Source organism: Triplophysa rosa, linkage group LG10 (assembly GCF_024868665.1).
Source record: "Triplophysa rosa linkage group LG10, Trosa_1v2, whole genome shotgun sequence".
Taxonomy (NCBI): Eukaryota; Metazoa; Chordata; class Actinopteri; order Cypriniformes; family Nemacheilidae; genus Triplophysa; species Triplophysa rosa.
The window spans coordinates 26,776,275-26,801,676 of NC_079899.1; the positions used below are offsets into that span (position 1 = coordinate 26,776,275).

The following is a 25,402-nucleotide window of genomic DNA, read 5'->3' on the forward strand; positions in this document are numbered from 1 at the left end:
TGTAGGGTAATTCATCTTTACCATAATAAAAAATGACATTCTATGATGGGGATGTTTTAAAAACTATGAAAACATTTGTTATTTTTGGAGCTTCGGTGTGCCGACTTTGTATACATTGTTTGCTTATTGTTCAATTAGTAAATGATGTTCTGCTCTGTCTAGATGTCCTTTCATCAGTGCCATGATGTATGATGTGTGTGCACGGCCTCCGGTACCTTCTTTGGTTTGAGCTCCACTGGTGTTATTCGGGACGGGTCCACCATGGGTTTGGGTCTGCGGAGGTTCTCTATTAAACTCTGCCATTGTGTTGGAAGGCCGACGAAGACCCCTCGCTTGACATCGAAAGAGGTATGAACGCGATGCTCAAAGTTCTTCGGTGCAGAAATCTCCGGCCTCTTCTTCTTCTTCTTGCGAAACATGGTCAGATCCTACAGCTGAGAGCTTCAAAACAGAGACAAAAAGATTTCAAAATGGAAAAGTTTAAGAAAATAAAAATAACAATAGGAATTGATACATTGCCATCATTCTGAACCCTGCAAAAAACAAACCGTAGTATGTAAGTTACTTTAAAGCATAAGTATACAAGCAAAGTTGATTTAAAATGATTGAGTGTTTTTAGTGTATTAAAAAAACATAAACAAACAACATGATCAAGCTTCTATGCTAGTATCATCATCCTCAATTTTGTTCCTTTTTCTATATCAGTTACACTAAATTTGGCCGAAGAGTGCTGCATCAATGCAAAAGGAATAGATCACGTCATCATCTTTGTTCTTAAAATAGCAAAGCCAACACGCAGATTTATCCACTGACTTTCTGTCAGCATTTGAATGGGTAAAGCGAGCGTGATTTCTGCCTGACATGAACATCTTTGGTCTTGTTTTTCTATACACACATTGAAGGTTATCTAAGGCTTGAGAGCATTGCTATGGGCAGGTTTGGTGTGTGCGTGTGTGTGTGTTTTAGCATGTCAAATGAAGAATCTCTGCTCAATTACGGCTTTCTCCTTCTGTCTGCCCTTTAAATGACAGGCAGGACCTCAAGAGTCCGGTGGCTTCAAAGTGCATTAACTTGATCAAAGACTCACAAAACCACTGACCAACACCACACCAAAGTCTGCTAATGACACGCAATCAACTCTCTCTCTCTCTCTCTCTCTCTCTCTCTCTCTCTCTCTCTCTCTCTCTCTCTCTCTCTCGCTATAGACCAACATGTGAAGAAAGATCTTAAAGCGCTCTCAAAGTTGGCAGTGAGCACTTGTACAGGTAAAATATGAATTGACTGTGCGCTCTGTGTAAAATGGTATTTGATTGCAACAATTGATTGCTCGGAATCAATAAACACTGCCACATTTTATGTATATTTTACTCATTGTGATCACAAAATGTACTCGTTGCTTCTCTTGCTACTGTTCTGGTTTTGAAATGTGCCTTTCTGTTAAGCAGCTTTGAAATGTCTTGTAAAAAACGCTGCACAAATGAATGCGTGTTGTGTTAATAAACGTTTATGTTTACAATAATATATGTATGTGTAATGTGCATATTCATTTAGTTATTTTAAACACATACATGTATACATTTATGAAAAATATCAAAATGTTTATATATTATTTAAATGATATAGAAATATGACCGTATACATTTCTAATGATTATATTTACATATACACTTATGAAAACAAAATAAATGTGCACAGTACACAGACATATATTATGTAAGCACAAACCTTTATTCTGGATGCCCTGGATTCTGAACAGCCCTATACGTTAAATTTGGATTCAACGTTTTCATAGAACACTTTGATTCTCAACGTGATTAAAAAGAGAGAAAATGTTTTTTTTCTTTCGAGTTTTAGAACGTGGAGATTCGGCTCAGATTTGCATTCATGACTCAGATCTCATGAAAAGTCTCCTGTGACCAAGTGATCTGACCTGTACAATCCACTTTATTTGTTACGTCTGTACGTTTACTGTGTGTAAACAATTGCTTATTTTTGTGTCATTTTAGGAGAAGACTTGTGTTAGCGGCACAAAGGTGGTGGGTTTGATTCCCGGGGAACCCAAATTCATGTTTAGCTTAAATGTCCCTTTGGAGGAAAGCGTACGTCTGCCAAGTGCATGAATGTAAATGAGACACGACTGAAACATGACGAGAAGTCTCCTGAGAAACGAGAGCTGTGGTTGTGTAAATCTCAGTTCCAGTGCTTCGGTCACGCTGTCAATAACAAAGTGACAAGAAGAGTCAACTGAACCTTCTCACGCAGCCGTCCGGTGGGACTGAAGACTTCTGTAGACGACACACCAGTGTCCGTTTCTGTTTCATTGATCTGTGTGTGTTCACTGAACCCACAGCCTTCATCCTCGCAACACTGACGGTCCAGTGTTTAACATCATAGAACCTTGATCTTTAACAGGACTGCTGTAACGCAGGTCCACATGAGCGTCTGTATAACCAGTTCAGACTTCACTGAGAGAAATATAATCCAAACACAACCAACACACACATTCTGAAATCCCCAAACAGATTTGCACTTTTGCTTTAACACAGCTATAGATTTATTTTTTAAGAACATGCTCACGTAACCGAAGCCAAGCAGTTTGTCTTACAGATTTTTGTTGTTGGATAAAACAGAACAGATTTAGATTAAACGGATGGATAGGATAGGAATGAATTATACAGATGTTCTGAAATCTTTGTACTCTTGACAATGTCTTGCACGATAGGAAACATTGACATGAGTTGTAATCATATTTATCATTCGAGCATACCGTGGTATTACCGGGAAACCAGATTCCGATATTGATCCACGTCTTAACGTGTTGTTAACCTTACATCATCAGTTCATCTTTGCTACGAAAACATCAGCGTTTCTTTATCACTTGAACATTCTCTCCTGTGGACCGTCATCCACTTAAAATACAGAAGCTGAAGCGCAAATATCAGCTTTCAAAAAGACTCATCTGTTTTCACTGTCACAGCATTTCATCCACATCTGATGACAACATTTGATATGGACGGAAATGTTCATTTCAGACACATTTCAGTATGATTCATGCATAACCTCATAAAGTTTAATTTAGTATAGTAGAGGTGAAGTAAATACTGTAGTGTACTTTAATACTTACTATGGTAAGGTTCACAAATACCTGTCTGTCATCCGTCCCATTGTTTTAATGATGAAACATTTTTTGTACTTTTATTATGTGTTTAAGGGCGTGTTCACATATGCCATGTTTGGTTTGATTAAGGGCGGTTTCACATTAGCACTGTTGGTGCGCACACGTGTTCGGAAGACAGCGTTCACATCATCAAAACGAACTGAACTCTGACATTAATCGAACCAGGGTGCGCACCCGCGGACTGTACCTGAGTCGGCTTAAAAGGGGAGGTCTGGCGTGCGGCGCGGTTAATGTGAACTCCAGTACGCTTCGCTGCTGATATGAAAGCAATCGCACCAAATCGCGCAAGTGAAACGCTATTAATGACGTATTATTTAATAAAAATGTGTGTTTGTGTGTGTGTTTCACTCACTTTTCTGACGAGCGTGACTGACGCGATCCAAGCAGAGAGCTGTAAGCCTATATCTCATTTCTGTTCACCTTCAGCATTCTTGAGAGCATTGGCAGTACATTCATAAGACAGATGAAAGTGCCGTTATGTACTGAAGCTTTGGAAACAAAACTAACGGTTCAAAAACATAAATGGATAAAAGTGAAGCCAGCAATGATATGCATTTTGCCGCTTTCTGCTGCGTCGCTGTTTCAAGCGACGGGGTAAACAGCTGCAGGCTTGATGACGCAAACGACCCAAATTAAATCATATGAACGCAGTCCAGCGGGGGGAGGAGGAGCAATCCAACTAAATGTGAAACCAACAAACTCATGCGATTGCTCTGTTAGTGCGGTTTATTTGTGTAAGTGTGAACACTGCCCCCCCCGAACCCTGGTGCGCACCAAAAGCGGACCGAGACCGCTGAAAAGATGGGTCTCGAACCACTTTCAAACGAACTCTGGCGCGGTTCAATTTTTTCAAGATGGCGCCGCGGATGGCTGCCTCGGTTTGGAGTGCTCTAGTACTTATGTCTTTTTTGTTTGTTTTTCCTGTTTTAAGCTACTCTTCTTTAATCACTTTTACCAGGGACGAATTGCTTAACATTAAGCAATGCCCTTCTATCAATCTTTTCCCTAATTTTGAAAATTCAGACGTCTTACTGGACATTTTACTCGGAGGAGCGGCAGCTCTGTACAAAAGCTCTAAAAGACACAAGCGGGGAAAGCGAGCGGGTGCGCTCGTCAGACTCCGACGACGCGGATTTAGGACCCCGCTGCCGAGTATACACCTGGCGAATGTCCGCTCCCTTACCAACAAAACGGACGAAATACTGTACTCTTACTCACCAGGACAAACAAAGATTTTTCCAACTCCGCTGCGCTGTGTTTCACAGAAACATGGCTCAATGACACCATACCGGACAGCGCGTTACATCTGCCGGGTTTTCAGCTGTTCAGAGCGGATCGAATTGCCGAGTCAACAGGGAAGACACGTGGTGGTGGATTATGTTTTTATATAAACGAAGGTTGGTGCAGAGATATAACAACACTGAAGAAGATGTGCTTTTCGTACTTAGAAGCGTTCTCTATCAACTGCAAACCTTTTTATTCGCCACGCCAGTTTTCCTCATTTATTCTCGTGAATGTTTACATTCCTCCACATGCTTGTGCGAGCGCGGCGCTGCAACAACTGGCGGATTACATCACTGACACGGAGCAGCAACACCCAGATTCTCTTATTATTATTATTGGGGACTTTAACAGAGCAAACCTCTCCCGTGAGCTGCCAAAATACAGGCAGCATATCACATGCCCCACCAGAGACAGCAACATTCTGGATCACTGTTACACCACAATACGGGATGCATACCACTCTGTTCCCAGAGCAGCTCTGGGTCTCTCTGATCATTGCCTGGTTCATCTTCTTCCGACCTACAGACAGAAGCTTAAATCTGCCAAGCCTGTAGCAAGAACAGCAAAGAGATGGAGCAGCGAAACAGAGCAGGCCTTACAAGCCTGTTTCGACTGCACGGATTGGAGTGTCTTTGAAGCTGCAGCCACTGATCTGGATGAGTTAACTGACACAGTGACATCCTACATCAGCTTCTGTGAGGACATGTGTATTCCCACCAGGACTCGCTTAACATACAACAATGACAAACCATGGTTTACAATGAAACTGAGACAGCTTCGTCAGGCCAAAGAAGATGCTTACAGAAGTGGGGACAAAGTCTTGTATAATCAGGCCAAAAACACACTGACAAAGGAGATAAGAGCAGCTAAGAGAAGCTACTCTGAAAAGCTGAAGAACCAGTTTTCAGCCAACGACCCTGCATCGGTGTGGAAAGGCCTGAAAGACATTACCAACTACAAGCCATCATCCCCTCAGTCTATGGGTAATCAACGACTGGCTGACGACCTGAACGACTTCTATTGTCGTTTTGAAATGCAGAGTCTCACCCTTCACACCCGCCCTGACCCTATCTCTGCTATACCATTAACACCTCCTCTTGACATTCAACCTGCACTTAAGATCTGCGAAGAGGATGTTTGCCAGCTTTTCCGCAAACAAAAGATCAGAAAAGCACCAGGCCCAGACAATGTCTCACCCTCCTGCCTGAAAGTCTGTGCGGAGCAGCTGTCGCCCATCTTCACTAATATTTTTAACAGATCTTTGGAGCAGTGTGAAGTCCCTTCATGCTTCAAACGCTCCACCATCATCCCTGTACAGAAGAAACCCAAAATATCTGGACTTAATGACTACAGGCCTGTTGCTTTAACATCTGTGGTCATGAAGTCATTTGAGAGACTTGTACTGGCCCACCTGAAGGACATCACCAGACCACTTCTTGATCCCCTCCAGTTTGCTTACCGAGCAAACAGGTCTGTGGACGATGCAGTAAACATGGGACTGCATTACATCCTACAACACCTAGACAGACCAGGGACTTACGTCAGGATCCTGTTTGTAGACTTCAGCTCGGCCTTCAACACCATAATCCCAGACCTCCTCCTGCCCAAGCTTACCCAGCTCTCTGTGCCAACCTCTACCTGTCAGTGGATTATTAACTTCCTGTCGAACAGGCAGCAGCTAGTGAGGTTGGGAAAATTTAAATCCAGCACATGTACCATCAGCACCGGAGCTCCTCAAGGATGTGTTCTTTCTCCACTGCTATATTCACTCTACACAAACGAATGCACCTCTACAGACCCTTCTGTCAAACTCCTGAAGTTTGCAGATGACACCACAGTCATTGGCCTTATTCAAGACGGTGATGAATCTGCCTACAGAAAGGAGGTTGCTCAGCTGGCTGCCTGGTGTAGTCAAAACAACCTAGAGCTGAATGCATTCAAGACAGTGGAGATGATAGTGGATTTCAGAAGGAACCCTCCATCACTTCCTCCCCTCACCATCCTGGACAGCACTGTGGATACTGTGGAGTCATTCAGGTTCCTGGGCTCCACCATCTCTCAGGACCTGAAGTGGGAGTCCCACATAGACTCCATTGTAAAGAAGGCCCAGCAGAGGTTATACTTCCTCCGTCAATTGAGGAAGTTCAACCTACCACAGGAGCTACTGACCCAGTTCTACTCAGTGGTCATCGAATCTGTTCTGTGCACTTCAATTACTGTTTGGTATGGCTCGGCCACCAAATCAGACCTACGAAGACTACAACGGACAGTTCGTAGTGCTGAGAAAATTATTGGTGCTCCTCTGCCCACACTTCAGGACCTGTACGATTCCAGAGTGAAAAACAGGGCAAGAAAAATCATCATTGACTCCACACACCCAGCACACAAACTCTTTGATCTGCTGCCCTCTGGCCGGCGCTTTAGAGCACCAAACACCAGGACTTCCAGACACAGAAGCAGCTTCTTCCCCCAGGCAATCTCCCTCCTAAACAGATAACTGCTCCTTAAGAGCAATATTCCACTTCCACTACTCCTATAGTGTGCACTATAGTGCCTTATTATATCTACATCTTATGTATACATGTATATAACACTACCTCTACTTACTAAATTATCCATTTGCACAAGTGTACATACAATCTGTTAATATGTTTATTCTACTATATACTACCCTGTACAATGTCTCTTATATGTTATTATCCCCCATTTTCTGTAAAATAGTCTTTATTTTATATATGCACAATTTAGAATCTTTTAGACTGTAAATCGTATTATATTGTATTGTCATTGTGTTGAATGTCTGTACTAGAAGCTTCCAACACCAAAGAAAATTCCTTGTGTGTGCAAGCACACTTGGCAATAAAGCTCTTCTGATTCTGATTCTGAAATATGAACGCAACACGGACCAAAGGCATCGAACCAAACTGAAAACAGGAAGTGATAACAATATAAGACCTGAATATCAAGTGAGTTGATCATGTAAAAGGAGTGTTTATTAGATCTTGCTTATGTAACGGAGGAATTCCTGGCGCTGTTTTGACTGCTTTAAACACTTCACTTCAACATTCGTGAGTTACCAGCATCATGAAAAATTCGGTCCCCGTGTGAATTGTTAGGACCCAATTTAGTAGGTAGTTGTAATACCTGATCACAAAGTTATCTCGATATGTTGTTGTATGGCTAACCGAAGCTGCGTTAGCGTCTAGCGAGCTAAATACAAGTTTATTAAATGACATGTTTAAATTTAAGTTTACGAAAAACATATGAGCATGGATTTCCGGTAAGTTCCGTTTTAAAATATAAATCATAAAAGCTGTCCAATCACGTTGCGACTCTACACGTAAGCTGTTAGGTTCCATATCTTTAAGTTCGATGTTAAAATGCCAGTCCGAATTTCTTTTTTGGTCCGGACCAAAGGAACCAAACTACAAATATGAACGCACCCTTAAGTCAGATTCTTAAAGCATGTTTTTTGGATTCAGGTTGTGATTGTTGTCAGGTTCACGTTGAAATTTGTGCTTGATAGCGCTGAAAACCTTCAGAAGTGTTCCACAGTGTTCCATTATAGGTGCATTTGTGTCGCCCTCGGGTGAAATAATCCATTATCATGAAGATAACTCCTGCCCTGATAGCACACATACATCTGGTTTACGTCTATTTGACGTCTGCATTTACATCTGCAAGACATCTACAATACATCGTTTGCTCATCTGCAATACGTCTCGGAGATGTCTGCTGTCAGACATCATATAGACATCTAGAAGATGTCTGTAAGATGTTTATGATTTAGAATGGATGTACAACAGCTCTTTCTAAGATGTTTAGCAGATGTTTTTAAGCAGCAGATCTCCAGATCTTTAGCAGACGAATTACAGACGTTCAGACGTCTCCGAGACGTATTGCAGATGAGCAAACTATGTATTTAAGATGTCTTGCAGATATAAATGCAGACGTCAAATAGACAGACGAAAATATCGGAGGCAGTGTGTAAATGTGATTGACACAACGTGAGGTCGTATTTATTTTTTAACGTGCGGAAATTTTGGACGCAAATTTCGGACTCAATGTGCAATGGGCTTTTATCCTGTATACACATTACATTACATCTAAAACAAACCATAATATTCCTTTCAGCCGTGTCATATCACCCCTTTAAAAAGCATGATTCGGGGGTTGTGATGTTTCTTCAGCAGCTCTGCTGGGGGTTTTGAATGCTTGTAATAACAGGAGTGAGTGTTTAATTAATTTATGTAAACACACGGTACAATCTCAACTCCACACACGCCTCTTCACTGATCCAATTTTGGACGAGCGCTCACATTTTATGCAATATTTGTGTCAAGCGTTTCACCATCTAATCCTCTCTGTCAATGAGCGCTTGAATCTGCTGTTTCCTGCATCACATTTACACTTTGACCTCAACAACAACACAAGAATGAAAAGTTTCACATACAATTTGTAAAATAGACTGACGATTTATATTTAACAAATATACAGCCACGGAAAAATATGAAGAGATCATTCCAAATGTTCATTTAATCCTCATTTCTAGATGTCTTGTGTTAGTTTCAGTCCAGTGTCTGTTGGATTTGAACAAAACCTCAGCAGTGACATAAAGTCATCCAACAGCAACGTACAATCCAGTTTATCACATAAAAAATTCATTTTTGAACGTTTTCTATATGTGAAATATGTGAATCTGAACTTGTTTTCTTTGCAGTTTGAGGTCTGAAAAAATACAGAGCATCTTTTCTGTTATTTTCACCTGTTTCTCCAGGTCTCATTTTCTGAAAAGAAACGCACGCAGAAACATTATGTTTTTTAGACATTTGGGAGAAATATTATTAGTAATGATCATTTTACCTAAACACATATCTATTGATAGTAAATTTTAAAATCTGTGACTGTACATTGTAAATGTAAATATAGATGCAGATATAACTGTATGAGTGAAAACTGTCTTCTCTGCTTTAAAATATACTTATTATATAAAATATAATAGTGGAATCACAAATAAATGTGTATCTTATGGTGTGACAGCAAAAAATGAGAAAATAAACTTACAATGAAGATAAATCTCTCTTACGCAATTTTTATATATTATTAACAGTTAGTTTTCTAACAGTTTGCTTTATGTCACACCATACGACACATGTCTGGTGTATCTGTCAACTACCCATCTACATATTTGTCCACTTTCAACTATAATTCATATATGGCCATGCAGATTTAAGATTAGGTTTGAATGTTAGGCTGTTCTTTCATTTCAAAAGGTTTGTGAACCCCCATCATCAAATGGCCTAGTTTGTGAAGCACTGTAATATTGATTGTTGATCTGTACTTCATTCACATAAAGAATCTCTACAGCGGTCAGTTTAAAGCTGTAAAATACAAACTAGAAGAACGTAAAGTGGCCGTGCTTGTTTAAACATCTGAAGTGAGCAATAACTCGTGGTCTGTCACGCAATGACCCGCACTGCACGAGCACACACTATAATAGCTTCACTTGATCAATGTTGAATCATTTATTCAAGCTTTAGGAACACCGTCCACCATCTGTCTGTCATCAAGTTGATGAATCCTTTCACGCTCATTTTGTGCAAACCTTGCACACTGTACAGAACATACAACCGATTTTTAATCATGGTTTGACAGCTGACTGATAAATAATCACATGTCATTTCTAACAGTTGTTGGTCTCGACATCACCTTGTAATGCGTGAGACATGAAAATGAAACACAAATTCAGACTCAAAATATTCTACAGTTTAATAAAAATAGAAATGTAAAAAAAAAAACGTTTTTACGGCTACCTGAAATACTCTTAGCAAATAAAAATGTCCGGCAGTAAGACTCTGTGTAGTTCATGTAATGATGAGAGACTGAAACACATTTTACTGTGAACGACCGTGATCAGAATTTCTTCTTTACACACATTTAGTTTCTGTCTATAAGCCCTGAATGAATTGAAACTATGATTTGGATGACCTGTATCCATTACTGTCGTCAATCAGAAACTGTTCTGAAGTTTATAGCTATCTGAACAACACAGATGATAGATCAAATACAATTAAATCCTGCCCTAAATGGTTTCTCGTGCCCTGAAAAAAAATGATACTTTAAAGTAACTTCATTACATTATGGACAGTGTTCCACACAACAGTTATCTCTATTCAAATACTTAGTTCACTTTAGTTCATCATACATGGAGTAAACTTAAACAACCATGTCCATATAATGTCCAAATAACATTTTATTGCAACTTTTACTCTCCCTATTCAGACCCGTGCAAAGCATGATGGGAAGTGGAAATCCTGTTCCTAGATTCCATAACACTATTTTAATACAACTAAATTCATTTATGTATTTCAACTCAAATGGATTAAGTAAAGTGGTTCAAAATAATTGTGTTGTGTTATTTAAGTAAATTGAAGAACCATCAAATATAATTTTGATCTACTTGATTGAAACATGTTCGTTTAAAATGTAAACATTTAGTTAAGCCAAAGCATTACTGTTTTTAGTCCATTTAACACAATGCGATTATGTTTGAACATAAAACCTTTCAAATAAATTGTTTAAATAAAGTGAACAGTATTCTAAAATCATTTTTTGAGTGTGTCACGTTATGAAAGTAAAATGCTCCTCAAACATTATTTCGTGTTGATGACGTATGTCTAATGTCAGCACATGTGTTCTGTCTAGTTTGCTCGGGTCTATCTATTCTCTCTAACAACATTTCATGTATTACACCACACATTATAATGCATCATACCTGTTAATAACACATTATACCTAAAGGCTTTAAGTAAAGTCTTACCAGATTATCAGTCTAGATAAATCCAGTTTGGAATCTGGTTTTTGCTTGTGCCAAAATCAAAATCGTGATGTATTTTGTGGCTGTTTGCCATCTTCACGCCTTAATGTGCATGTCGTTCTTTATTTTCATTTCTTTCTACCACTTTATTCCCTCTGGAAGGTTTGGACTTTGTCCCATGCAGAAAGCAATCCCCTGTTCCCAGTTCACGTGTATGGGTGTTTGAGCTGGAACACACACATCTGTGAGCATCCTAACACGGCCATGACAGTGATGTGAAGTACTTCAGATACTCTCAACCTTCACTTACATTAGACCTCACACTCATCTGAAGTGTCATGTCAACACTACAGACACGTGCCACAATGATGGAAGTAATACTCGCCTAAACCCCTCCAATCATTCAACCCAGCAAGAAAGGACATCATGTTTCTGCCATTGGATTAGCTGTCCAATGAGATCCACTCACACGAGCGCACGCATGTGATCAGAAACAAACACGGCGTGACAGAGACCACTGCCCCGGATAACCCTCAAAACATTTATCACCAGAGGTGCTCCATCCAACCTCCACAATCTGACGGCTCACCTCAACGTGGCCCCAATAAAGAGAGAGAGAGAGAGAGAGAGAGAGAGAGAGAGAGCGAGAGAGCGAGAGAGGTGGGGTTGGGTGAGGGGAGAGTAAACGCATTTCCACATCACCGCAGTCCTTCAAAGGTTTTACCTTCTCATCGCCTTTTCATTCTGTGTTATTGTGCTCTTTGTGCATCTGCGTTCTCCCATCACCCACCATCTCTCTCTCTCCCAATGCAACACAAAGCCCATCAGGACATCAGCCTCATCATCCCGTTTCTATCTGCCTCCCTCCCTAGAAACCATTAAAGCGGGGGAGCGTCGCATACATGGTCGCATAGAAAACACAGATTTTCGTACCTTGCCGTTGCGTTCCTGCCAGGAAGAGGCTTTGTGGGATTGAATGAATAAACACACACACACACACACACACACGCTCAGTCAACCTCCCACTGCAGGCTGCCGTTCGCCTGAGAGAGCCCAATGCATTTCTGCCCGCAGCTGCACGCATGCACGGCCATCTCAGAGCTGTTGTGCTGGAGATGAGACGTTCTGCTCAAAGGCCATCTGATCTCCCGGCGGTGCTCGACAGCTGTAGTGCTGTGAAGCCATGGTGAAAACACGCTACACTCCACATCTACAGGAGATGAGAACAGACTGATGCCCTCCTCTCTCTCTCTCTCTCTCTCGCTCTCTTGTGGGTTGTCTTTGCAGAGACCCTATAAGCAGGAGCTGTATGTGTGTGTGGCAATCACCTAGGAGACGGTTCACGCCCCCTCTGTCGCCGTGGTGAATTGTTTCCACGCGAGCGGGTGATTGGAGACGGCAGGTAGCCTCGGTGGAGAGGTGTCGTGCGCTTCATGAATAATTCATGTCATGATGACATTAGGTGAGCTGTATGAGGTCTGAAATAACAGAACATCATCACATCTCATCGAGTTTGTCCTTTCATTTTCTGTTTTGATGCTAATAGCAAACTCACTATTGTTTTACTGTAAAGAAATAAATAAATGTTTCTATAGCTATGTGCCTTTCACACAAATTTATATTTATATATTTTTTCATCCGATTTGTTTTTCTATTGATTTGAGGGTTTCTATCTTATATTTCTAATCCACATTTTAAAAAAATAGGCTAGTAAAGTTATTGGACTTGACAAGTCGAATCAAAAATATTTATATTCTTATATTTATTTAGGGCTGTCACAAGATGAATCATTTAGTTTGTATTTACATAATTTATCCCTGTACTGTGCATATTAATTTTGTATTTATAAAAGCATACACACACATGTATATATTTAGGAAAAATATAAAAATGAATAATCATCTATATTTAATTTAAATTATTGGTAAATATAAATAAGTACGTCAATATTTCCTAAATATGTCTGCATGTATGTGTATATGAATACAAACTTAATATGCACAGTACAGACATATATTTTGTAAACACAAACTTTTATTCTGGATATTATTAATCGTTTGACAGCCCTAATATTTATATTCACATCATATTCAGTGTTTCACCATTTGTGTATAATTGGCTGATTTTTTTTCTCTATTATTCAGTTCCAGTCATCCATTCCAAAAAGAATTATTTAATAAAAGTTCAATTCAATGATGTTTTTTTAATTTTCACCATTCAATTTTTGTATACAAAACCAATTTCAGAATACAAGTAATTTTAAGCATACAAGAACAAACAGAACACCGTGCCAAACCATTTACATGTTTTTAATTTTCAGTCTTTTAATGAGACTGGACCAATCTCTGGACAGTTAAGTACATTTATGAATTCAACTCAGGAAATCAAGAAACCCAATTCACTGACAATACTGATCAATACCTCTCAGTCGTTCACGTTAAAGCACGAGGGATTTCAATCTCAGGAAGATTTGCATCTCAATTACTGATAAAGACCAAAGCAGATGAGTCAACCCCGCTCCCCCAGACCCATCATTTATCCTGTGTGTGTGAACATCAGACATTTGACAATTTCTGTAATCATGTAATGATTGTATTTAAAAATCATGTGAAAGTCATTGATTCTCCATCAACAGTAGTGATGTTTAAAAGATCAAAGTGTTTTAATAACATGATATTTTTGCGTCTGTATTTATTTTTGGATGCCATGTGATAAACACTGTCATGTGATGATATGTGACATGTAAACAGATTTGATTCAGATCTGTACATGATGAAACGTGCGGTATTTATTGAAGCATTCATTCAACAAACACACATCTCACACAGAAAAGACAATACATGTCCACATATAAAAATGTTTCTCTTGTTATATAAAGAAAATTCTACAAGTTATTCACAATTTCCTTAGTCGGAATGAAAAAGTAATAAAAGCGAGTGTGAATGCATGTACTCAAAAATATGTACAAAAACATCAAGCGTAAACAAACAAACAAAAAAACCATCGACAACAAACACTGACTGTTTCAAAACCTAGTAAGCTGCTCGTGTAGACGGCATCACGGGCATGAATGAAACACGGTGGACCTCTTCACTGCTCACTTTGTAGTTTATGTCTGTATCGTTCAGCGCGCAGCTCCTCGAAGCAGAACTCTGTGACTCCGCTGTAGAGCAGCTCTTTACAGTACATGCTCTGTTCACGAGTCTTTCCCTCCGCCGCCGCCTCCTGCGTGTGCTGCGACCGCTCCTGCAGCATCTTCAGAGGCGTCTCCTGCGCTCTACACGGCTTACGGGCCGACAGCACCGAGTTCACGGCTGGGTTGATTTTACAAGGCGTTCTGAAACAAATCAAACAGACGAATAGAGAAAGGAGAACATTGTAAGTGTATATAAGCGAATGCATTACAGGTTCAGTGCAGGGCCGGATTATGACTCACATTTCTTCCGTTCCTTCCCTTAGCTGCGCGTTCAGTTATAGAAAGTGAAAGTTAAGATGATCGTGAGTATTCAAACCGTTCTCGCTCTGCGTCAAATGCCTGCGCTGCACTAAAAATAATTAAGCCTGATTAAAGTAGTAAGCTGTCGTGTTTACATCGGTTGCGATAAGAATTCCTCACGATCGACTAAACGCCAAATTCTTAGACGTATGCGAGGTTCACGACTGTTTCCGTGGGAACATTTCCACGCCTCTAAACATGACGCGGCACAAAACGAAACGTGGTTGCTTTACCTGTCAGTCATATGGCCTCTTGGGCGGGCCTTGGCCAAAGAAAGAGGCCAAAGTTCCCGCGAGACTATGAAGCCCAGGGCCCCCTCGGGCTCATGCTAGTCAAGGGCCCCTGGGCACTAGCCCCCCACTAATCTATCCCTGGCTGGGATTTGTAACTTATTTTGGTTAAAAAGTTTTTTAGAAGTTGTTAAATAACAAAATGCACGAGATCAAATAATTCAAGAACTGAGATGACGAGCACACTTCTGATGAAACTCACACAGCGGGCGGCTGGTGGTCTTCCTCTACAAACGGCTGGAAGGTGGGGACGGGAGGTGGAACGGCCACGCTGAGGCCCGATCTCGACTTCAGGGGCAACTGAAATAAAACACACATCAGTATTTACCTTTCACCCTACAGATAACATCATCCTTTAGGTTTCCTTTGACTGCCCTAAGGCATGAAACTGACACACGCGCGCGCTCTCTCTCTCTCTCTCTCTCCAAACCGGTTAACACACACCTTCACATTGGTCCATTTTTCGGGTTTCTGTTCGTTCTCTTTGGCTCTGGCTGTAGGTGTTGCCGTCCAGATTTCTAATCGTGGATCCTGTGGTTCAGTTTCAGGATTTTTGTTCTCATCAAATATCATCAGACGACTGTTCTGTTTTGGGCCCAGCGGCTGTTTTAACTTCAGCCCACGTGCATCTGTCCCAACAACATCAGACAAACAATATTTCATTTTACAAAGAAAGCGTTTTATATGAATGCTTCTTGCTTTGGTTCCTGGTATAAGTGGCCAAACTACGTTTCAACTTTCAATGCATCAACACATGTTTCATCTGTGACAATCTCATGAGGATTCCTCAATTGCCAGAGGAAAATGAACTGAACATATTTGAAGTTACTCACAGCCGACAGACGCACTCGCTCTGTTGATGGGAACGACTGCTTTCTTCTTTCCTTTGGCTTTTAACTCAGCCAGTGAGGATCTCTGAGGCTCTGCAGATCCTTCATCACCATCATCATCGTCGTCATGGTCTTTCTGCTGGTCAGTCATGGAGGACATCATCTGTCTGCACACACGTGCCTGCAGAGCTCTGGAGATCAACACATTTCATTATTCCAAAACACTATCAGCAGGTCTGTTGCTCCTGACGTATATAGAGCACGACTGAGTGGACAGACCTGTGAAACACGTGGAGTTTATCTGAAGGTTGTGCGCCACACTTGACACCGTTTTGAAATATGCTGTCAGCCATCTTTAAATTGCCCCTCTTCTCGTTCTCCTCAGACCAGGCGATGTACAGAGCGGCCTGCATGGTACCGATTCCCTGAGCTTGCATGAAGCGGTAGATGTCCATCGGGTCCGAACAGCCCTCTGCCTAAACAAACAGAAACATAGACATTTACACGGCTCTGGCGTTGTGCGGGACATTCAGGAATATCAGGTTCATGACTTACAAATTCAATCCAGAGTTCAACGTAGCGGATGTCATCCTGATATTTCTTGTCGTCTGTGAAGCGTCTCACTGCTCTTTGAAGCAGTACGGATAAATTGCTCTCCTTCCCTCCTTGAGGATACGTCTGTTTCGTCCATTTTATGTACCTATAGAAAAAATGCTCAGATTACAAGAAAAACCTTTACAGTACCACCAGACACATTTACTCATGGGTCAAAGACCAAAACGGGTTTACGCATAAAAGCAATCATTGTAATACTGCTTCTAAATTGCTGTTGTTCAAAAATGAAAAGTTTTCCGTTTAATTTAACTGCATTTTTGTTTTTCAGAGCAAAAAATAAATATCATAAATTAATCCCTGATTTACTTAAATCATTACTAACATGTCATTCAGTGTAACAATCTTGTCAGGCATATTTACAACAAAAATCAATTTATGACAATTAATTAAAAGACTAATAATTACTTTCACCCCAAATGCCAACTAGGGCTGCAACAACTAATCGATAAAATCGATAAAGAAATTCGTTGTCAACGAATTTTACATGCGCAGTTTTAAAGTCACACTTGTCTCTCCGTGCAGCGCGAGGTGCGCAGTTTGAAAGTCACACGTGTTTTGCATGCATCTCTTCAAGCTGCGCAGTTTTAAAGTTTAAAGGGGAGAGGTGTTTTAAATGAAAAAATTAAAGATTATATTAGTAAAACCCAATTTGTGGCGTTTGCACTTTGCAAAGTACATATTAGGCTAAATACCCTGATTTGGTGGTTTATTTAGTTCAGAGGTGGGTAACGAAGTACAGTTACTTGAGAACTGTACTTAAGTACACTTTTGAGTACTTAAGTATTACTTTTTCTGTTTACTTTTTACTGTACTTCACTACATTTGAATGACAAATATCTCCCTTTTCATGGCACAAAAAAATGATTTTCTTGGCCGACCATCCCCTCGCTCCCACGTTTGGGAGAGACTATTGTCAGTTGCTTCTAATATGACACACATGAATCAACTCACCAGGTGTATTAATTATGGAGACATTCACAACATTTTGGGAGAAGGCTAATGAGTTCAGTTGTGTATACGTTTCCCATATCCGATTTACTTATAAGCAAAAGACGTAATTACATTTTATCCGATTAATCGAAAAAATAATCGTCCAACTAATCGATTATCAAAAGAATCGTTAGTTGCAGCCCTAATGCCAACTAGTTGTAATTTTAGATTTTTTTTAAGAGGTAAGTAGCATATGATTTTTAAGGTCCTACTTTGGTTTATAGAGTGTCCAACAACAAGTTTATGTACATACAAGGTGTAAAAACACTATTATGTCGTAATAATAGGCAGTTATTCTTACCATACTTCTGTCTGACTCAAATGATTCGTTCCGCGATTCATCCATCTAGTCCCCTCCTATCCGCTAGCCTAGTGTCATGTGAATGGTCAGATGGTGTGGTCTGTTGAGATTGGTCAAACGCGTTCATCATGTGTCGCAAATGGAACGCCTACCGTTTACAGGTGGTTGGATGTAGTGTTGGGCGATATTCAATATAATCAGATCGTTCTATCACCAGCCTGTGGATCGCCCATACACGATAGTATCGAGGGGCGGGGCAATTACACATTTATCTATGACAAGCTGGATTTGTGGACAAAAACAGAAGCTTATGTGTCTAGAAAATGCTCGTGTGTGACTACAATTAGCATTCTATCAGAGTTTAAGTTCAGTGCAGTTGGCAACATTGTTACTTACTAGGGATGTAACGATTCACCGTGAGCCGGTTGAAAATCGGTTGTAATGAGCAACGATTCAAATCGGTTGAGGCTTGAACTGAATCGCGATACATTTTTTGAACAGCAGGGGCCGCTATTTTCACTGCAAATCTAAACGTGGATGCTGATATTTCTTAAATGCAAAAAAATCCAAGAAAAGCACATACAGTATTAGTTTGTTTATATTAAAGAGACTTTTTCTATTATTAATTTGTTATAAAATTGCAGTTTAGTTTTGTTATTTGAAATAAAACATTATTTTATCATACAAAGAAACGTGAAGCATTTAAGAAATAATGCAAGGGAAGTTGTTCATTTCTAATTTGTTTCAACTCATTTTTTCAAAATAAATCGTGACTAAATCGCATCGTGAGATCAGAATCGTGACTCGCATCGCATCGTGAGCTGAGTGAATCGTTACATCCCTATTACTTACCACTGCAACCTTTTAAACAAGAGAAAGTAAACTATTGCTATAAGTCAATATCATTCATCCAAATGCGTCATTGATGCCTGCGTGCGCTGTTATTACTTGATTGCCAAACGGGAACAACTCGTGCAGTGGTTTCCCTCACGCGCATAGCAATTCCTGCGAGGAAAACCCCGAGCCGCGCGCATCACAAGTTTACTGTGCACTGAAAACTCAAAGCCTGAACATTATAAACTCTCTCTGGCACGAGAAAAAGCCTAAGCTGCGTGCATTGCAAGCTCTCTTGCATGAAGAAATGCACAATGCGCGTTTGTAATATTGATTTGCAACATATATTGGCCAACATCCAACTATAGTCTAGGGAATCAGCTATCGCCGATAGGTCTGAGGATCGTCGATACACGATAGTATCGTCTATCGGAACAACCCTAGTTGGATGTCATATATATTATTTGTGTAGATAGAGATGGCGGGGATTTTACCTTACCAGTTTGAGCCCGAGTCTGACGAAGAAGCATCCGAAGACGCTAATCCAAAAAAAACTCCACCACGACTGGAGCAGGATGTTTCTCAGTGGCAAGTGACAACACTTTGTCATCAAAACTTCCAGTGTGACAACATGCATGTTGTGCTTTTGCTCATCAATGAAATAAAATATTATTTTTACTTAAAATACTGTTAATATGTTAGTAATAATATTATTTCGTCTTAACTGTGCGTTGTCATGGTACATAGAGCATTTCAGAAAGTTTCACATATCCTGCAGTGAACGCGCCAAGATTATTGAAGCAATCTTCGGTGAAATGACGCGCGCACAGTAAAACCCTGGGGTTATACTCCTTTGGTATCGTTTGAAAAATGAATTGTAACCATTGTTCGCTCAGAGGTTCTTCCTTTGGTAGTTGAAATAAGACAGACTTAGTTTCACAACGTAGAACACAGGTTCTCTCGAAATTTAACGAGTTTTTTCTCGAAACACAAGGACTTTATTCTCGAAATTGATTGAGTTTATTCTCAACATTTTATTTCGACTTTTTTCCCCGAAAAACTGCGGGTTTAATTTCGCATTATAATGACTTTAATCTCAAAACGGTTTTATTTTTTTATTGCTTGGCCCTAATACTCTTCCGTATTTCCGCGCGTGGTTATCATTATGCGCGTTTGCATCGCACGTGCGCGCGAGTTTTGGGTCCATTTAAACTCCAGAGTAAATATTGTGTTTAGATTTGATGCTGATAAACCTCACCTGACCCAAACATCGAGAGGATCATCGCCTTCATACAGACGCAGCTCAGATTCAAACGCTCTGAAACAGAAAAGCTACCGTGAATAAATGTGTCGGATGACGTCATCGGTGTGTTTTGTTGGGTGTCAACATCACTCACTGTTTCTTCTGGTTGAGCGCTGCGTTGTTCCCCTCGTGTTGCTGACACAGAGCCTGGTGAAGGGCAGATATGGTGCGACCGTGTCTGAGGGGCTGAATGTTTTCTTTGCACAATTCCCACTCAGCATCACACTCCGCCATGACTGATGGTCGGATCTCGAAATAGAGTCAGATGTTTAGCTTTTCTCTGGGCAGAATCTCCGTGAAGCACGTCGCCAAAGTATGTAAGTTAGTCGATTGTGATCAAACACAATTGGAAACACCAACGAGCCTAAAAGAGCACAGAACAGCATTAACGTTATATACAGTCTGCTACAAAACACGACACGACAGAGAGAATAAAACATTTCAACTTACTTATTCCACACGAATGTCGTCCTTGTGTGCTTCTCTTTCAAGGCTGTGTTTGTATGGCGTATAATGTTGAGTTTATTTCAAATATATAATAGAACTGATCCCCTTGTCTGTTGATCGCGCTGCTGCTGCTGCTGCTGCCTGAGACGTTTGAACATAAACCGGAAGCGCGGTAAAGGATCCCTATTGGATGACCCGCTCACGTGATCCAACGTCAGACTCGGGAGTTCGCTGAAAAAAATCCTTATTGCTTGTAAGAAATTTATATGTGTATGCCTGTTAAACGTGTCAAGATTAATAAAGTATATGTTTTAATGTTTTTTGTAACAAAATGAGCACGTCACATTTACGCTTGCCGTCCGTGAAGCATGCCGGGAAACGGCATTTTTTTCAATGACGTCTCAACTCTTAACATTTCATATGCACTGTTTGTTTTCCATTAATAATTCTACAGTGCGTTTATTTAGGTTGAATAAATACCGTTAATGGCATATTATACAGGTTGCGTTGATCGATTCAAACGACGTCTTTTAAAATGCGGGGAAAACGACTACATTTCCCAGAGATCCACTCCTCACGGTGTTTCCTGTATTTTGGTTGTGGTCCCTGATTCCAAAGCGTAAAGAGAAAAGTGATTCACTGTTTGAAACGTCAGTGTGTCGTGATATGAATGAAACCGAATGTTACTCATGTATGATGTCAGGAGATGAGCGCTTCATGTTAAAGCGACAAGCGTGTGTGTGTGTTTTCTGAGGAACATCAGCATGGATAATCGCTGTCACTGCTGCGCATCTAAATTTACTCTCTTCAGGAAAGAGGTTTGCTCTTATGAATACATATTACTGCATCACGGTCAACTCGGTTTTTACATCATTGCACGATATGATTATTTGTGCAGGTGGGTTGTAAAAACTGCGGCCATTCTTTTTGCGCTGGGTGTCTGACATACACTGCTTCTGTGCCAAAATGTGGAAGCAGTCAGCAGAAAGTCTGCAAACAGTGTTATGGAAACTTAAGCAGGTCTGAAAGCCAAACACATCTTATATATCAGCAGAAAATCTCTTGGTATGATCACAGCTGACAGATGATTTGCTTCTAGCACAGGGAACCAGAGTGATGCTGGCCGATGGTCTCCACCAGAAAACTACAGAAAGTAAGAACCCGTATGTATGAGATGAGAAACACACATGTGTGAGTGTATACTGAAATAACATGTTGTGTTTTGCAGACGTGTTGCTGCTCTGGAAGCCAGACAGAAGCAGCCGTCCAGACCCGGAGGTCCTGTGGGTCTCCTCGCAACCAAAGGTCTCAGTAAAGAGGACCAGCTCATCGCACAAAGACTGCAGAAGCTGAAAGAGGAAACCAAGCCTAGTAATAAGTGCCTTTGTTACCAAACATAGTGTATGTTAATAAAAATGGAAAATATGTGATGCTTTATTTTGGTCTTTTGCCTTTATTGTTGTGGTGACAGAATCCATACCGTCAGAGAAAGAGCTGGAGTCTCGTCTCACTGCATTGAAAGCACCGCTACAGCCTGTGGCGTCTGCTAAAGAGATGGAGGAGCGTCTGGCTGCCCTACAGGGACGACCGGCACCCTCTCAAACCCCCAGACCTGTAACTCAGCAATCACCTTCACGTGAAATATTCCTTCCTAAGGTTTGTCGTACATTTCACTCAAGACGCTGTGGATGTGTGTAGGTTCATCAGCCGCCTGACAGCCGGTCGCAGACAGAACAGACCAATGATTTACTCACACAGATGACGGATGAAGTTGCTATTGACAACCAGCATCAGCCTTCAGAGGGTAATTCTTCATAACTCCAGCTGCTCTTATTGCTTTTTCAGTCGTGAAGTTTAATACCCGATTTGGATTCTGGGGTAATCTCTGAGAAATAATGATTTTTATAAATGATGACAGTTCTGATGATGGTAAAGTCTCACGATGTTCTCCGCTGAACTCAGGAAGCACAGATGAACCCTTAAATGACCTCAATAAACAAGAGGGCTGGAACATCAATGAGAATATGGAGGACACAGAGCTGTCAATCAAACAGCTGGAGGCGGAGAAAAGCAGAATGCTGGATGAAGCTGTGAAGGAACTGCAGAAAGACAAAAGCAATCATGAGGAGATGCTTCAGATGGCTAAAAGACTCGCCGTTCTGCAGGGACGAGACCCAGAGCAGGGTACAATGTCACCTCTGGAAACATAGACATCACATGTGCACTGCTCCGAGTGTCTATGACTTTATCCACATGGAAAAATACTGTAGGAACATTTATAGATCAAGAAATTATAGTCATTCCAAGTGTAGGAATGCATTTCAATATAAAGTATTCGACAGCGTTTTTTCATGTGGCTTGTCTTAACTGTTTTGTTTCTGCTCTTTTTGTGCACAATTCTTCAAAAATGAAATCTCATAACCTTTATTCGTAAGACTTTCTCCGCCGCTGAAACAATCTTCTGCTGAAGTAATAAAGGCTGTGCAAGTGAGGAAAATAAGATTATCCTAGAATAATGTGGCCGTGTTTCACAATCCAGCCGAATCCCACCCTACATCATTTCCCACTCAACATTGGCTTTCATACAACACATGTATCATGTGAATGAATTTCTTTGTCTTTCCAGAGTTTGTATTTTGCAGGATTGATAACGTGATCATGTTTGTCTGTGTATTTGCAGTCCATCTGTCAGATGTCCAGCAGGTGGACAGCGATGAAGAGAGCGAGGAGGACGCCATCAACAGGGTCCTGAAAAGGGTACGTGACTGAAAACATCATACGAATCATTGATAAAAGCCATTAGAGACAAACACTGCATTCATCTTGCTTTTTTGGGGGGGTGGGTTGATGGGTTGAAATGCATATATACGGTATGTTTTGAAAGTGTGAAAAGATTGCTTTTAGTCTTTTGGATTTGACTGCAGAATGACGACAACGTGTCCATTTTGATCTTGTGTAATTCTCCCACTAACCACACGAGGCTGCTGTCTGTCTGTCTGTTCATCAACAGCATGTGTGTGGTTTGTGTGTCACATGTTCAGCTGTCAGAAGAAGCGGCTCTAGATGAGGCCAGCGGTTACAACATCCCACCCGAATTGAGCGGCCCGACAAACACAGAGGAGAACACACGCAGCAGAAAAGCGGTAATACTTCTACAAACGTGCTTAACACGCATGTGTCTGACTGCAGCGCGCAGCGCCGTGTGTCTGATGTTTACTCTTATCTGTTGAAGAGTTCAGAGCGCTCATCTAAACCCAAACCACCCGCTGCCGTCTCACGCCCTCAGCTGTTAAATGATGAAGACGAGGAGGATGAGGAGTTGCCGTGGTGCTGCATCTGTAACCATGACGCCACCATCCGATGTCACACGTGTGATGGAGATCTGTACTGCGGCCGCTGCTTCATGTACGTCTTTATTCTCTTATTGTGACTTAAGTCATGCTTTCACTGATTTCACTTCTTCATTTCCCTTGAATAGACTGTTTTAGGTTATTTTGTTCTGTATTATGTTTATTTAATGCTTTTCTTCTTTAGTTGAGTTATTGGACGTTTTGATTGGAAACAGTTTATCACTGTGAGCTTTCCAAATGTTTATCATACCAAAGGATTGCGATTTTTTTCATTGTACCACAGGGAAGATCATGACAAATATGAGAGAAAAGATCATCGCACATCTACATACACCGCACCTAAGAAAGCCAAGAGGAAAACATGATTCTCTACGACGGTATTTCATATCAATGAAACCTTACTGCTGTTTAAAACTAGATCTCTAATAGCAAAGTGAAATGACTATGTTACCTAAAATCTCTTCTGTAGTTTAAAGAGAAATCCGTGTCAAACACAAAGAGCTCTTTATGATTTAGTGATAATGAATAGAAATGTCTTTTTAACAGAAATGTGTCATAATACAGTTAGTGAATGTTTAGTTTGGACTCTCAGTGGTCTGTAATGATAAACTGCATCATTCGGTTTAAAACCGTAATAAAGTGTTTAACTGAAGTCAGTCATGTGATTCATCACCTGAACACACAAGACGCGCCGTGACATCCCATAAGAAAGAAAGATCACAAATAAGATCATTTCTTTATTATCGCTATTATTTCTCTCAGAAATTCGTGATATTAAATAAAGAGCAAATGGAAACTTTGGCTTGCGTCTCAGATATTTCTCTTGAGCAGAAAAAGTGTCAGAAATGTGTCTGTCCTGAGAGTTTGAGAAGAGACGTCAACAATGTGTCAAACTGAGCTCAGATTTGTCTCGTCTGCGATCAAAAGTCAATATGATTGAAGATCTCAATATCAACTCAAACATTTCAGATTTGCCCTAATCCTCTACAAGACATTCATTTTTTTCAACACTGCCAACAAGACTCATTTGTGTCTGTGAGCAATTTTAGGAGAAACATCTGAGACCACGTTGATACTTCAATGCTGAGAAATCTCCAGAGCTATGAAAGAGAAACAGCTGAGCAAGAACATTCTCCTCTGGGATTATTTATCTGATCTTAATCAGATTGATCATAAATGTCAAAAATGGTGATTATTTTATTGTATTTATTTGACCTTTGAATATTAAAGTCTTAGTTTCGCTTTGTAGCAAAATCAGATTTTTACAGAACACAGCTTGTGTTCTCATTGGTTTTAAAGAAAGATTGTGGTTCTTCTTAAGTGGTTGGGTTGTGTGCAGTCATGTACGTTGCGTTTATATTCCACCGGTGTTTCCTGCTGTCGTGAATAATTCAATGGACAGAATTGTGTCACACACACAGTGAGATATGAGTGCATTACACTCTTTGAAGATGCTGCATAATCTCTGCACTGGGATTCAGGTTGTCACGGCTCATTTAAAATGTGTCATTAATGAGAATTCTTTTTAGTAGGGGTGGGAGAAAAAGTCGATGCATCGCGATTCATTATCTAACGATTCAGAATCGATTCTCAAAAATTCAGAATCGATTCTGTGTTCAATTCAAACTGCCACTGCACCACTGCGCGGCGCGCGGGCGCAGGCCAAA

The 25,402-nt window shown here is 40.5% G+C and overlaps 3 protein-coding genes across 4 annotated transcripts in view; 1 reads left to right on the forward strand and 2 right to left on the reverse strand.

Moving 5' to 3' along the window:
- The window catches only part of LOC130560829 (serine/threonine-protein kinase PAK 4), a 29,637-nt gene extending 17,079 nt beyond the window's left edge, over positions 1-12,558 (reverse strand). Inside the window, exons 1-2 of the mRNA XM_057344875.1 lie at positions 12,213-12,558; positions 216-441 (exon numbers count right to left, since the gene is read on the reverse strand). Of these exons, the coding sequence (XP_057200858.1) occupies positions 216-419 (204 nt within the window). The 5' untranslated portion in view covers positions 420-441; positions 12,213-12,558. The remainder of the gene's footprint in view (positions 1-215; positions 442-12,212) is intronic.
- Positions 12,559-14,049: 1,491 nt separating this feature from the next.
- Positions 14,050-20,545, reverse strand: bub1bb (BUB1 mitotic checkpoint serine/threonine kinase Bb). Its single transcript, XM_057344884.1, has 9 exons — positions 20,389-20,545; positions 20,033-20,302; positions 19,894-19,953; positions 16,451-16,595; positions 16,175-16,371; positions 15,899-16,086; positions 15,510-15,694; positions 15,268-15,365; positions 14,050-14,616 (listed from the first exon to the last, which is right to left on the reverse strand). Exons 2-9 carry the CDS (start codon positions 20,170-20,172, stop codon positions 14,370-14,372), a joined length of 1,260 nt encoding a protein of 419 aa, XP_057200867.1. The 5' UTR covers positions 20,173-20,302; positions 20,389-20,545; the 3' UTR covers positions 14,050-14,369.
- A 99-nt stretch (positions 20,546-20,644) lies between these two features.
- On the forward strand, positions 20,645-24,890 carry zfyve19 (zinc finger, FYVE domain containing 19). 2 transcript variants are annotated; one of them, XM_057344882.1, is made up of 11 exons: positions 20,645-21,203; positions 21,284-21,405; positions 21,485-21,538; positions 21,614-21,756; positions 21,848-21,999; positions 22,084-22,189; positions 22,348-22,569; positions 23,066-23,142; positions 23,427-23,528; positions 23,618-23,790; positions 24,019-24,890. In XM_057344882.1, the coding sequence occupies exons 1-11, from the start codon at positions 21,150-21,152 to the stop codon at positions 24,098-24,100; spliced, it is 1,287 nt and encodes a 428-aa protein (XP_057200865.1). In that variant the 5' UTR covers positions 20,645-21,149; the 3' UTR covers positions 24,101-24,890. The 2 variants fall into 2 exon arrangements, with proteins under 2 accessions (XP_057200865.1, XP_057200866.1); XM_057344883.1 differs by having other exon boundaries at positions 20,655-21,203; positions 21,857-21,999; positions 24,019-24,886.
- Positions 24,891-25,402: the final 512 nt, after the last annotated feature.